Source organism: Pipra filicauda, unplaced genomic scaffold (assembly GCF_003945595.2).
Source record: "Pipra filicauda isolate LSUMZ 115617 unplaced genomic scaffold, ASM394559v2 scaffold55_size4083901_pilon, whole genome shotgun sequence".
Classification (NCBI taxonomy): Eukaryota; Metazoa; Chordata; class Aves; order Passeriformes; family Pipridae; genus Pipra; species Pipra filicauda.
Genome location: NW_024104709.1, coordinates 2,640,172 through 2,655,158, shown reverse-complemented (window position 1 = coordinate 2,655,158; position 14,987 = coordinate 2,640,172). Strand labels below are relative to the sequence as shown.

Genomic DNA, 14,987 nt, shown 5'->3' with positions numbered 1-14,987 from the left:
TACCTTGCAGAGAAAGGTTAAGATGAAATTAAACAGGCAAGCAGAACAGAAATGAAAGCGGATTTCCTCCAGAAATAAGAAAAAAAAACCTTACCATCTTGTCAGCACATCCTCTTCAACATTGAAAGCAGCACTAAAACCTTTCAAGGTGCAAAACATTAGAAAGCCAGCATCCTTACATAGACATTTCATGGGCAGGATTGCACGATTTTTCTCAGTTCATGAAAACTTAAAAACCCCCACCACAAAAGCGACTTCATCTCCCATTTTATAGGCTTGGTTCTGTTTCTTTATATGAAGCTTCTAAATTTTAGAGCATTTCACTAGATCTCTTGCTGCAGCTTTTGAACCTCGAATTAAATTGGGATTCATTAATACATTTACAAAAGGGAAAAAGAAGAGAATACAGTAGAGGTGTGCTGGGGACAGACTAGAAGAAGGACCTAGAGCACAAATACATAACAAACCGACTGTTATTTCTGACTGGTATGACTAGTTTTCACATAGTGGTAAATTTTAGCTCTGGAGACTTTGTGGGCAATGGAAGTATTTACAGTGAGTTTCTATATGCTGAAGTTAGGCATTTTGGTAGCAACATATAATTTTGGAAAATGTGATACTCCCACCATAAGTCATCAGGCAAATTCCCTACTACTAATTAAGTAATGCAGATAATTGCCTTATTTTTTTTCCTAAAAATTGTTTTAATTTTAAAATTAACAACCATTTGTAACTAAGCAGGACTGCCCTGTCTTTCTTTTACAAGTACGGGTTTTGGAACCATGCGTGCAGGTTTTTGTGGTTGAGAGAGCTTTGCTGACTTGGAGATGTGTTTGTTTCTGTTTGTATGAACAACAGCAGTTTTCTGAGTATTTTGAGTCTGAAAATAACTAAAGAGAGTTGGTTTATTTTAATGCCAAAGATTTCTTAAAAATAAAGGATAGTTACCTGAATATTAATTTTTGTTTTGGCCGTTTTCTCCCTTTAGGTTTTATGGCAGGCATACAGAGGAACCCCCAAATGTCACAGTATGGACCTCAGCAAACTGGACCTTCCATGTCACCACACCCCTCACCTGGAGGCCAAGTGCATCCTGGAATGGGTAGCTTTCAGCAGAGTAATTCAAGTGGTACTTATGGGCCTCAGATGAGCCAGTATGGACCACAAGGTAAAATGCTCACTGGTAATAGATATGATAATTTATATATTTCTTTTCAGCCTATAGATGTATCGTGTACTTAGGTAGGTGATTCCTTAAAAACAACAAAAACCACACACACAACACACTCTCTAAAAAAAAAATCCTAAACAAATAAAGCTGTCATATGAAGGTGGAGCTGCTGCACCTTGTGGAAGAAGTTGTTTCTATTATTAGCACCTTCCTCTGCATAAAATTAGTGGCCTTAAATTAGGCAAGGGAATCATGAATCTGTGGCACTGCCAGTTCTATTGTTTAGGAGCCCAAGCATGTCATCTATGTGATGAGGCTGCGTTTGAGCAAGCAAGGAATAAGGGTCACAACACTGATTCCAAAATAGGACTTCTTTTCTTGGATGAAATCCCAAGGCCAACCTGAAATTGCATGGTAACTGTGAGGGTAAAGTCTTCTAACAAGCATAATAATACAGTGGCTACTGTAGAAATAGAGTATTGAGCTCTAATGCATATGGTTTGTGAATCTTAACTAACCCTTCAGACTGAGAGAGACCGTTCCTTTTATTTTGCTTGTTTGACAGAATTGGTGAGGGAGTAAAACAAAAATGGAATACACAGTTTCTGCCCCTGGACAACCTTGAACTTGTCTATTGTTTTGCCTTTAATGGATAACCTTTATAAAGTATGCATCTGTTTAAGGGTTTAATGAAGTTGAAGTCAAGCCATGGAATATATAATGGGCTGTATTTTCTTCAAAGGTACATAAAGAAGCTTTTCGATTTCAGCGCTTCCTACTATTACTTTCTTACTTAAAAGCCTCAAAAAGGACTGGTGCTAGCAGTGGGAGTTTCTGTAAGGGCTTGATGACTTGCCCATGCTAGCAAGGAGGGTTATTTTAGTCTCCAGAGTTTCTGAGAACTAGTTCTGATGTTTGTTTGCAGGGAGCCTTGCTGCCCTGTGTAATGTTCCTTTCTCTTCCGTCTCTGGATAGCATTTGGTTTAGTGTTCTGAGCAGAGGGCTACAAGCCAACATTTCCCAGTTTCTGATTTTGGCTCTGCCTTTTACATCATCTTTCAGCTTAGGCAAGTAGATTCATTTCTCTGCTTCGCTTTCCATAACTGTAAAATGAGGCTAGTAATGCCTTATAGCCATGTGTGAAGATTAATTACCTAACTCCAGTTGACTGGTGCTTTCCTTTTATTTGGAAACCATTTTGTGGCCGTAAAATGTTGTCCAAGTGCTTATTTTTATCTGCACAGTGAGCAACTAGCTTAACTGGTAAAAACTCCAGTGGATTTATGATGTGCTGTCCTGACTTCCAGCTGTACTGCTGCTGCTGAGATTCCAAACCATGGGAATAGTGGGTGTCAAGTGCAGTAAAACATTAGCCATCCACACTGATTGAATGGAAGGGTTTTTGTACTAAATCAATGCATTTAAGTAACACGCTGAATACTACTTTCTTTTTTGCTTGAGTTCAGCAGTTCTTTTCCTCCCTCTGTAGATGAAAGTGCCTGTGTAATGATTTTATGGGTCATGGTCAGGAAGAAACTGCTATTAAAAAGTGAACTTGAGGGACAGGAAGAAAATGAGCATCATTGTCATTAACAGTCCGTTTCAGAAGGGTTTGGTGAATAGTGTGATGGATGAAAAGTGTGTTCTTCTGCCAGCTCTTAGAAAATACTAGTGATCCTGTGCACGGTCATCATAAAATTAGAGCCTTGCAGACTTTCAGCTCTGTAGGTAACAATTAGACTAAAAGAATACTACATTTTCACCAGGCTAATCTGACCATTAATAAAATCCAGGGATGAAGATGATGATATTTACAAGTCACGTATTTACCTGAATTTAAGTTTTTAATAGCATTTTTTCATTTTTAATGAAAGTAATCTGTAATTGCAACTCTTAACATACCCTCCTACAAAGCACAATCATATGCCAGCAATGATGAATATATAATAATGTTACCTCATTTGCCTTTTACTGCCAAAATAACAAATATGTCAAAATTACCTGGGTTGCACCCAAGTTTTAAATTATTAAAGTCATTCTCAAGGATCTGATTTGTTTTCCACGTTTTGTTCACATAGGCCTTCCACCATAACATTGCTAAGCACAGGCTGAGTTTGACAGGACTACTTGTATTTTTATATCTGGACACTAAGCTTTTGATCCAGCTCTGAATGCTGGATTTCACTATGTGCTGTCTTGAAAACTGTTGCTCAAGGCTAGTGTCCTCTAGTGCAGTGGAATTGCTCACCATAGTAAGACTGCACCAATAGGTTTGGATTGGAAGAATTAGCCCCCAGTTCATGAGAGCAGAATGATCCATTTCATGCCTATGGTTGATTTATTTGATTTTCATGTGTTTACATGACACTTAGATCTATAATAAGAACAGAATATATTTTCCCAGGAAGCGGTTCTGTACTGGGGACCTAGTCCAATTCTGTGAAACCATTTCCTACAAAAATAATAAATGGCTTTGGCTCCACATTTTTTATGTCTGGGATACAAAACAGGGGCATGCAGTACAGAACATTAGTTTTAATTTTTTATTAAATCCCAGCATTTTCCTGTCCTCAAGAGTAAAAAACAAAAGCAGAGCAAGAAGGTAAGTTTTTACTGAAAGAAACAGTCTTTGATTTGTATTTGGACAGCATCTAGCTCGGGGGTTAATGAAGCTCTGGTCTATAACCTGAGCATCAGACTGCTGCCACAGCAAAATGTCCCTTAAATGCACTCTGGAGAGCAGTTAGATGCTGTAGTCAGTTGGATCTTTTAAGGCTGGGGCAGAGAAAAACTTCTTGTGAATCAGTAGAACATTTCAGAAATGCATCCTGTCTCCCTAACTTTTCCTACTCAATTCAGTAGTAAAAGTGTTCTGTTTGGGTATAACAAAGAGAGAAATCACTACTGAGTATGTTTGAACCACAACCCCAGAACTTCACAGTAAGTTATACCCCCTTTTTTAATGGTAAAGTAGTATGAATTGAGTATTTGTGCTTTGCAACTTTCAATGCTGGACTCACTTCACAATAGCATTTTGCTATCTAGCTCCCACTGATTTTAATCCTAGATTTTAATTAAAATGTTAGCATCTTAAGGATGAGATTCCCTAAGTATCTTGAGAGTCTGGACCACTGAATCCAGACCCACATATGCAACAGCCTGTGGAGTTAAGACTTACATATCAACTATATCTTGCTGAAGTCCCCCAGGTAAAATAGTTCAGAGGAATTCAGAACAACATGTTTAAATTTTCTGTACAAGAAAAACTTGATGGTTAAATGCACATGTAAAAAATTCTAAAATTATTTTAAGATATTATTTTTAATACTGTGAATCTGACCTATGTCTCTGAAGCAGAAAGCAAAGCTTGCAGTCAGTTCTCAAATTTCCCTCTTTTCAGTTTGCCTAGAAATGGCAAGATATCAGAGCACTTTGTTCAGCAAACCTGAACAAAGTGGACCAGAGTTTCAGCGGTAAGTATGAACATCTGTCTTTGGCAGGTTGTTAGTCAGCGTTTTTTTTACTTTATCTTCATTACACTTTTTTTTTTCCCCTCCCGATTCCAGTTATTGCTTTGGTTTTTCTCATGCATTTGAGATGTTGTCTCTCTGGGTACAATTCTACTTTGCCAAGAGGGAGTTGGAATCAAAAATCCCTTAGATATGGAGGGGAGGAGTTGTTCGGTGGTATTGTACAGCCACTGTTGCCAGGCTTGTACCCACTTGAAAAGTGTGGGCTCTTGGACTTGGCTGCCTGACACGTCCAGCTGATGTGGGCTGGCCTAGCATCTGCTGCATTCATTGTGTTTAATGCTGCATCCATCTGTTTTCTGTCAAAGCCACTGCCAACAAATTACTAATCTATTAGAGAAACATGGAAATAAGATTGCGCTCCTCATTCCTGGCAATTCCTTTTGTATTTTGTTTGGCTTTTATTTTGCGCTTTTTTTTTCTTTTTCCTTTTTTTTTTTTTTTTATCTGAAAGGTATGAAAATAGCTAGTACTTGAGGTATTGAGGAAATGCTTAGGGGGAAAAAAAAAACACGGAAAAAACATAGAAACTTGTTTTCCTTACTGAAAAGATGATTTCCCTGTACTCTTGGATGCGTATCCCTGGAGATGAATGATTAGGAGCTATTTTAACTGAGCCACATATTTTTATGGAGAAGATTCCACTGTTTTTTCTCTGTTGTGCTTATACTGGAAAAGCCAAAGCATGAAAGAAGAGATTTTCTATCCCAATTCAAAATAGCATCAAAACAGCAAGAGTGTTCAGCATTGGTGTCTGCTCCTCCAAGCATGCTGTTGAACTGTACTTCGTAGACCCCGAATGACAAAACAAATTGGCTTTATGTAAATTGGACTGACAGTAGCTCCCAGTGATTATGGTTATCAGGTCTGCTAGTCTAGGGAGGGAATTTGCTTCACTTTGGGTGCTGTTACATGTACATAAGATGCATTAACTGGCTGTGCCTAATCTTTGAGTGCACAAATACACCGTCTTGCTGCATTACATTTTTCTTGCGCAAAGCAGCTGGAAAACCAGAGCAACATCCAAGTTGTATGCTACGCCTGTAACACATAGCAGAGCAGTATGAAACTAGTCAACCCTTCCGTGTGCGGTCACATATGTAGGATCAGAAGCATGACTTAAGCGGGTCTCAGCAAGCAAAACTCTGTCTGGGAGCAATGGCTCGCTGAGCAGAGAATAGTGAGCTGCCAGCAGTGAAGCCTAGAAGAGGAGAAGAAGTGACAGGGCAGTCTGAAAACAGCATAAAGCTGAATCTAGAGCCTTTCATCTTTGTTGAACCACACATTGAGAATCCTTCTAGGAGGACCCCCAGGTGGAAACTTGGTTTTTAAAACAGAAGAGAATGGTTGTTCCACTTCCTTGGGAAGCATAGGTCTCACGCCTTCTCATCGAGGAGATCTTGTAGCAGAGTGAGTCAGTAACAGGGTGGGGAGGAGAGGAAGATTAGCCAAAGCACAGCAGCAGGAGCATATTAGTTAATTATGTGTGTATTCAAATGATGGATGAATATATTTATTTTAAATATAAACAGGAGTTGCATGCCACCAACTCCTCTGCCTGGTAGCTGAGGCCTGAGGAGAGACATGGCTGATATCCACGTTCAGAGGAAGAGTCCAACAGCTTCTGCCTTCAAATGAGCGTGGGAATATCTGAGAGTATTCAGGAAACTCTGCTCTGTGGCATCCCACAGGGAGGGAATGGGTCGTGTTTCCACTATTCTGGATGAGATGGAAATGAAGACAAGTCAAAACTGATGACTGTGATCCATTTCCTAAAATAGTTTTCTATCATATCTTTAGCTTTCTTTTTTTTTTCTCTTTCTCATGCTGCTTGGGTTTGTTTCTGTAACACTGCAACTGTAAACTCGCCTTTTCTTGAGATTTCAACATGACAGGAAAATCAGCACTCAGACGAGTTAAGGTGCTGCAAGTGGAGCACTTACTCTAGTGACAACATAGATTGAGGTCAGCCAGGTTTTCATGCCATCCTTTGTAAGGCACCTGCTTATATTAGCATCTCTGTACTATTGCTGATTACTCATGTTAATACTAGTTTTCCCAGAGAAGGTGCACTGTAAGCTACCACCCCTTCTGCTGGCATAGCCAAACTGAACTTACCAGGAAGGCAGGATAGGGCAGGAGGAAGCAAGAATCTTTCTTGGAGCCCAACAGCCATCCTCACCAGTCCATGCCAAATCATCTCTGACACAAATGGGCAGAACAGTTAGGAGCAAGAAGCCTGTTGCTGAAATTGGCGAAAGACAAAGGAATGAGAACATGAAATTACAAAAATAAGATTCTTCCTTGAGCTTATGTAATGGGGTCCTTACATGCCACGTCCCTCTTTACTGCAGAAGGGGGTTGTGTACTGTGTGCTGTGCTGTTAACCCTCTGGAGGCTGTGCTTTTCTGTATTTGTTGTTGCCTCATAACACATATGAGAGAAAATATTTGAGGGTACCTGAAAATCAGATTCATAAGATCACTCAGGTTGGAAGAGTGCTCAGGTGTTATTATTGGCTGACCTTCTATTCAAATTAGTGTCAGATAAAGAATCAGAGCAGGTTAGTCTTGGCTTTATCCAACTGAGTTTTGAAAACCTCCAAGCAGGGAGTCTGAGTAACCTCCTTGGGCAGCTTGTTCCACTGCTTGTCTGTCCTCAATGTAAAAAAATTGTCTCGACTTTGAGGCCAGCATGGTTCACTTTAGTTCACATGCATAAGTTCTGCTGCTGTTTACTTCCTAAACAGAAATATTTGCTCAGAAGTTTTAATGTTTTTCTCTGTGCTTTTATCATTTTGTTCAGGAAACTACTCCAGACCACCGACGTACAGTGGTGTACCCAACACAAGTTACAGTGGCCCAGGACCTGGCATGGGTATAAATGCCAACAGTCAGATGCATGGACAGGGGCCAAGCCAGCCTTGTGGTACCATGCCCCTGGGACGGATGCCATCAGCTGGGATGCAGAGCAGACCATTTCCTGGAAACATGAGCAGTATGACCCCCAATTCTCCTGGCATGCCTCAGCAGGGAGGCCCTGGGATGGGCCCACCTATGCCAACTGTGAACCGTAAGGCACAGGAGGCAGCTGCTGCAGTGATGCAGGCTGCTGCAAACTCCGCTCAGAGCAGGTATGCCTTCAGGTGAAAGGAGTTTAAATAAGTAGGAATGTTTGTCGTTTCTGAAATAATCGCACTGTATAGGCCTGTGAATATGCATTTATACATATTCTAGCTGTGCCCTTATCTCTGGGAGGAGATAATGTGTGGGGAGAATACTTTTCCTTAAACATAAGGGGAAAGCATGTTGTTGTGTGTTTGAATTATTCTCCCAAAAAGCAGCTGTGACAATGGAGATGATGGCCACTTCCAGCTTAGTTCTTGGCACTGCAGGCTTTAGGAAAACCAGCAGGATTGCAGTGACATTAGGAGTCAAAAACAAGCCCTCTGCAACTTCAAATTGATTAGCTGGTTATATTTTTTTTATCTCCAGTAAAGAGGGGGCCTTGACATGTCCTTGACAGCTTGCCTCTGCTATAGAGTAAGGAAGCTTATGAATCTGCCCATCAGCTCATGCATTTACTACCCACATATTGGGCAGCAGTGCTGTTGCGGTTCTCCTCTGCAGGACATTCTTGTTTGTAAGCAGGCATGCAGAGGGGGAGAGGAGGGCAGGCTGAGGAGAACAGCTGGAGGGGAAGGGCAGAAGGAGAAAAGCAAGCTGTAGTTATCTGGAGTTGATACCTGCCACTTGTGCATCCATAAGAGAGAACCTGCAAACAGGATTGTAGAGACTGGAGGCATCATCTCTCTTCTTGTCTTCCCTTTGAGCAGTGTTGCTGTTTGTACATGGATATATGTCTGTCCATGCTTGTTTTTAAGATGCCTGAATACTTGCAATTAAATTAGATTTTCTGTGAAGTTTTTCAGATTAAGTAATTTCCACATTTCTCTGGACTCAAATAACTTCTGGCATATTTATTAGCTTTTTCTCTTGCAAGAAGTTCCATCATATCTGAGAATTACACAAAGCTAGTTGGACTCTTCTGGTGAACATGTTTATATGTGTGTGTATTACACATCTTGCACTTATGCATATGTGTACGCAGATGCACATATACTCATACAGGTATTTATTATTCAAGATGCAATGTAAAATAAGAAATAGGAAGCTAACGTGTCCCTGTATTTGTTGCTTTCTTGTTTTGCGAGTGTGGAAGGCAGGTGGCTACTAGTGATAAGCAGCAGCAAACTTTTAAAACAATAACAGTAAATTTAGTGCACTTCTTGTTCAGTAAAATAGAAACAGACTCCCTTAAAATAGACCATGCTCCAGCAGATATCTGTGAACCAGCAGTCTCTTGCTTCTGTTGGTTAACAGACCTGCCTAGTAGGATTTATGGAAGTCTGCTTCTCTCTGTCTGGTTTAGGCTATAAGCTGATAGGTCAGGCACGAAGGAATAAATAGGCCATCACTGCAGCTGTAGGAGCAGGATTTCTGTGTAATCGCAGAACGAAAGGTAAAGCTCACGTTTGTTGGTCTTGACAGCAAGAAAAGACTTTGTGTTAAGTGGAAAGAATTTGGTTGTGATTCAACTTACACATTGGGCATAGTGTGTGGTGTTTGATCAAAAACTAGGTTAAATGATTACCATTCCTATCTCACACCTTCCTGCCAAGTCAGTTTGTAAAACTGCTTTTTGTTTTTAGCTTTACCTGGACAAAACTGTGCTGTTTCAGAGCCTTCCCATCACACATTGGCAATTCCAGTGATCCAGCACCTGTGGAAGGGCTGAGGAATCACTGAAGCTCTATTGCGATTACTGGCGAAAGGGCTGTTTATAAACTGCAAATTGAGAGAAACTTGTCACACTGCTCTGATGTCAGTAGGTTGCAAACACACTCTTTGATCTCAAGTCAACTGTAGAGGAGAAAGCGTAATGGCTTTTGGTGACTCCTGCAAGTCCTCCAGGCCTGCGTATGAAAGGAATGTACTCAACAATGATTTGGATTTGTGATACAGAGCAAATCCAAAGAGTCTGTTCTTCAGTTCTGCTTTAGACCACCAAATATTATGTCACCTGCTTTTCCCAGCCAGTCAAGGGCTGGTGGACAGCCCCTGTTTTCTTCACAGCACCCCAACTATGGCAGCACTCAGGCTCCCTTGGTGCACCAGCCTCAGTACAGGTAGGTAGCAGTGTAAACTGGACTTGCTGTGGGACCTTGGTGGATTTTTTTGTTTATAAACATGCCATCTGAGTGCTGAAGGAGTATAAAGATCACTGAAAGATAGAGAAATACTTGCATTGTAGAGGGGTTTTTAGTTTTTTGTTTTCTTTTTACTAATGCCACTGTGACAGTTCAGTGAAAATCTGCATGTCACTCACTCACACATCTGCATGGCTTTTGACATGGCTCTGTTCCCTTGCTCCTAAAAGGGAAATGAAGAACCTCATCACTGAGAAGGAATGAGATCTGTCCTCCCCCTGACCCAGGGCATCATCTTTCTTTCCTCATTGGTGTTTTTGTCTCACAGTGGTGCTGAACTTGCTGGTATTGTCACTGCTGCCTAGGCAGTGAACTGCAACATCCAAAGTATGATCCCTTTCTAGTAGGTGTTGTAGTGCAAGAGTGATTACAGGGTTTCTTAATGGGATTTTCAAAGAAGTTTTATTACATTTCTCGAACCATACCACAAATTACAGAGCTGGGAGAAGGTATCTACTCTGGCTCCCAGCCTGTTGCTCCCTCACAACCAAGTTCATCTTCACCTGAGATTTGAGCTTTATGGACTTCCCTGCCATCATGTCATTTCAGTTGTTCCTCTGTAGGAAATCTGTAATACCCAAATAACTACTGCCTTTATGGTAATTAACAAGTTTTAATTACCAGTTTTCTATAGATGCTCTTGTTAGGTCTTTTCCTTAATAATATCGTTCATTTATGTGCATAGAAAAAATAGAAAGAAATGCAAAACATTAGAACACAAGTCTACTGATTCTTCTGTTCAAAAAACCAAAAAAAATAGTGAAATAGGAGGGCACTCCCACCATACTGTTTTGCCTAACTGGGAAGATATCCACTCTTATATGCTAATGTGTTGAGTTTATAAGTTTCAGCTGTGGAGTTCAAAAATGGTTGGGTTTTTATTACTGTAAAACACACTCCTCTATGTAGAATTAAGAAGAAAATTAAATGGTTGTGTCAGAGTCATGGTTACACAGCAGTATTTCTGTACAAGTTGGTTGTGATCCCCTTCAAGGTCAACTTGTTGATTCAGTAACCAAGTATCAATAGGGGAGAGAAATTTATCTTCAGCTGTTAATCCACAGGATCTGTCCTTTACCAGCTCAGCAGTCTCATTTAGACAAAGAAGGCTGGTTTGCCTCTGCCTCGCCAAGCCACACTAAGCAGCTATGTAAAATGAATTTAAATGGCATGCATCAGAATAAAATCACTTCCACTGGGGCACAAAATCAATGTTCATTAATCAGGGCTGGATGATCAAGATCTGAGTGTCAGCCAGTTATAGCTAGGTATCATCCTCGGTGCAGACCATCACCCTTTTCATTAGAGAAGATAAAAATCATATAAATAAAAGAGTGGTGGCTGTGGAAGATACTAGGTCTACACCATTTGAATTAGCCTTTGACCTCATCTCGAGGCCTGCTTTCTGTTAAGCTTAGCTTAATTTCTACAGCTACATAATACCTTCCCTGTAACCTAAAATCTTGTGATGTGCCAGTCTGTCTTGTGCAGGCAAGCCAGTGTTTCCCAAATAATACTGAGCTAGTCAGGCTAAAGAAAGGTGTTTTTAAGACCTCTTCATTGAACCTCTTTGTTGTTTCATAGTACCCAGGGTGTTTAAACTTGCTCTGGGTAACAGTTTACAGCAGGCAATGTTAAATAACTCTCTAAGACCCTATGCAGTAATTCACTTTATTTTCAGGAAGACGGTGTAAAGAAAGTGCAAAGCAGTGTTTCCGGTTTTATATTTATCTTAGTCTCAGCATAAGTAGTTAGGACTAGCATTGAGTAGTTAGGACTAGATGTTGAAGACCTAACATATCCATGGAAGAAAAGACTCTTCATAACTTAGGCTGACACTGACTGAGACCCCAATGGTGGTTCTGCTGCTGGAGACTAGAACCCAGTGGAGGCCTTCAAGAACCAGGTGGCTCCAGAAGATGAAGTCTTTTATCACGCTGTGGTTCTTAGAGCAGTGCATGTATTTATAGTGATAGATAAGTGTTTCTGTTTGTACAGACCCACAGCACGATAAGCCTTCAGTAAAAACAAACCATTTTAAGCAAATGAGATAGTGTTTTCCCTGTTGATGTCAAAGGCAGCAAATTTAGCCAGTATCTTCTAGTACCAGCCAATTTTAAGTTTCTCACTTTGTGGATGCTCAGCTTGAAACTTTTCAAGGACTATGTGTGCACTGTCTGTGAGCTTTTGTTTCCTATAGCAAATGCCCAGTACAGACTTTTGAAAATTGATTATTAACACCTGAAGTCAACAGGTGTTTTCAGAGCTAGATGCTTGTCACCATCATTTTCAGCATCTCTCATGCTAGCAGTGAGTGTCATTCTGAGTATGTCTTCTTAGCATTTGGAAGTGGGACTGTAGTATATGGAGAGGTAAAGACATAGTTGCAAAATAGCTGTCTTGTATGCTATTAGCAATGTGACCTTAGAAGATGTAATTCAGTGCTAGCTGGCTGTAAAATGCGCATCCAACTGGATGCTGAAATGAGCTTTTTGCTGGTGCAACTGCAGTTATCAATACCTGAAGTAATGACAATAAAATAAGTTTCGATGTGCATACTTGAGAAGCAGTCCTATCTTTGAAGGCAGTCTCTTTAACCTCAGTGTACCTTAACATGATTCTCAGGATTGCGTGTTGCAATTTTATAAATTAAAGCAATTTTTTTTATAGATTGAATGAATTTAGAATTCAGTGTCGCTGATTTTAGAGGAGATGAGTTAGACATAGTAGTGTATTAAACTGAGGAATTGGGAACCAGCTTAGCTATTTGCAACCACTGGCCATTTTAAAACCTTCCCATTGGGTTGCTAAATTAAGGTGGATATTTACGTTATTGTCCACTGATCCCCATGACACCTGAGAAGTGGTGTTCAGTCTCTACAGTAATGTGTGATATTGCATTGCTTTGCCATAACTTTAGGCATTCTAGGATATGGTTCTGTTCTAAATGCTTACCAACTGGTTAGATACTGCAGCCTTATTGTAGTGTGGTCAGAAGAATTTATGTAAGTTCTTAATCAGTCGTAAAACTGATCTAGAAAAACTGCACTGATATTAGAGAATTTCTGTTGGACGGAGAAACACAATTAGTGTAAATTAGTTTAAAAAGTGCATTCTAGATGTCTTCTCTATAGTATGTCTGTGTCTACATGCGCATACACCCTTGCACACATACAGGCAGACTAACCTTCCATTAGCATTTCTCTCCTGCTATGTATGTATAATTCATATTCTGTGTTGCTGGTGCCAGCAAAGCACTTTTTCCGTATTATTTTCTCCAACAGCAGGGTAATGCAGCACTGCTGATGGACTAGAAGGTACTGGTGAGGAAATATCGTAATGGACATGATGCATTAAAATGTCAAAAGGAAAAAGAACAAGGCGGAAATAGGGAATAAATTTTTTAAAAAGAATAATAATATAAATAAAACCCAGAACTTTTTTAGGTGTTTTACATTCTAGAGCCTGTCAGTTTCTATGTAGTACTTTCCAATCTGGCCCTTTTCATGTTGAAACTTGGGTTTAAAATTCTAATTGTGATTTGGAAAGCTGCAATTTTGTAGCAGGAAGTCTTGAATGCTCCAGTAAAATTTACCCTCTGTAATCCCTAGTCAGAGTATATATTTTCCATTGTTTTCCCTTTTCCCCTTAAGCTTGGAGGTGCTGTTCTTCTCTGCTGGGAAGTTCAGTGGAGTGCAGGAAGGTTAAGTACTCATTCAAGTTTCTTTGCTTATTCAAACCAGGCTACTTCTAGATGAAAGGCTGCCAGCTGTGAAATCCCCAAAGTAAACTAGACTAAGATAGGACTGGTAGCCATAATTGGAGCCAGTGCCGTATGTTATCTGTGGCCTTTGAAATAAGCCCCTAGCAGAAAGGCTCTTTTTGCCGGGTCTTTTATTTAAAGTTCAGTCACATGGAAGGAGTTACTCCTGTTCAAATTCAGGCCATTCACAGTTCTCCAGTCTCAAACTGTCTAGTCAGAGGGGTCTGCTCAACTCCTCCAAACATTCACAGATTTCCTTTAGGGATCCTGATGGATCATGCTACAATGAGTGCCACTTTGCTTTTGATTAGTGCCATTTGAATATCCAGGCAGTTTGTTTCAGTCCATGAAACCACGCTTGGCTTCCAAAATAAAGTCCACATAGTTTTAGCACAGTGAAGTGGCATTGCTTCTTGGCCTAAATGACTGCAGAATGTCTCTGTGAAGCCCAAAGAGCTACCGTGCTTGCTCCACCTGAAGCTGGTAGTGATTCAGTAATGGCTGGAATATTTTCTCTCCACACCAGGTTTCTGTGTGATTTGAAGGGTTAGAAAGTCCAAATACTAATGCTTACTGTAACTGTAATTTCTAAGGGAGCTATTAACCAGTATTGTCATATTTCTTTTTTAAAGGACCCATGCATCTTCCCTCTTCATGAGAAACAGTCATTTGTATCAAGCTGATTTTTTAATTATTTCTTTTTTTGAAAGGGCGTTTCCTTTCCTCATGTTTTGCTTTTCAAAGCAGAACCATGTATGGCTTTTTTCTACAGTGTGTTAGGAGAGGGTAAGTACAGCTCAGCTTATATGTTTTTATTATAGTAAGGGAAAAGCTAGAAATCTTTTGTGATTATTTTATTTAAATGGAGATGCATTTTATGGATCAGCTCAAAATTGCTGATAAAATCATGTAAGGATTGGAAGAAACTACATGCTGAGCTAACCAAACCCATTTCTTGTGGGAGACTAAAAGAAATATATTTTTATCTGGAATTTTGTTTTACTAAAAGGTAAATCCATCATTTTGGAGCCCTGGTTGTCACTATGCTGCAGAGCTCTTTCAGGCAACCAGTGATTTGGGGAGGCATTTTTTTCTTTTTTGGTTACTCATCAATCAAGTAGACTGTTGTATGCTGTACATGCCTTTAGAGATTAACCACAGACCTCAAGAGTCTACTCCTTTCCTCCTTCAGAGAGTAACCATTCTCAAATTGTGAAAGCAAGAGTGTGTTGGGAAGGAAGGGTGGTTTTTAGT

General features: G+C 40.1%; 1 protein-coding gene across 1 annotated transcript in view; it reads left to right on the top strand.

Moving 5' to 3' along the window:
* ARID1B (AT-rich interaction domain 1B) overlaps positions 1–14,987 on the top strand; it is a 323,933-nt gene that overhangs the window by 256,692 nt on the left and 52,254 nt on the right. Inside the window, 2 exon segments of the mRNA XM_039387426.1 lie at positions 989–1,168; positions 7,507–7,834. Coding sequence (XP_039243360.1) covers positions 989–1,168; positions 7,507–7,834 — 508 coding nt within the window.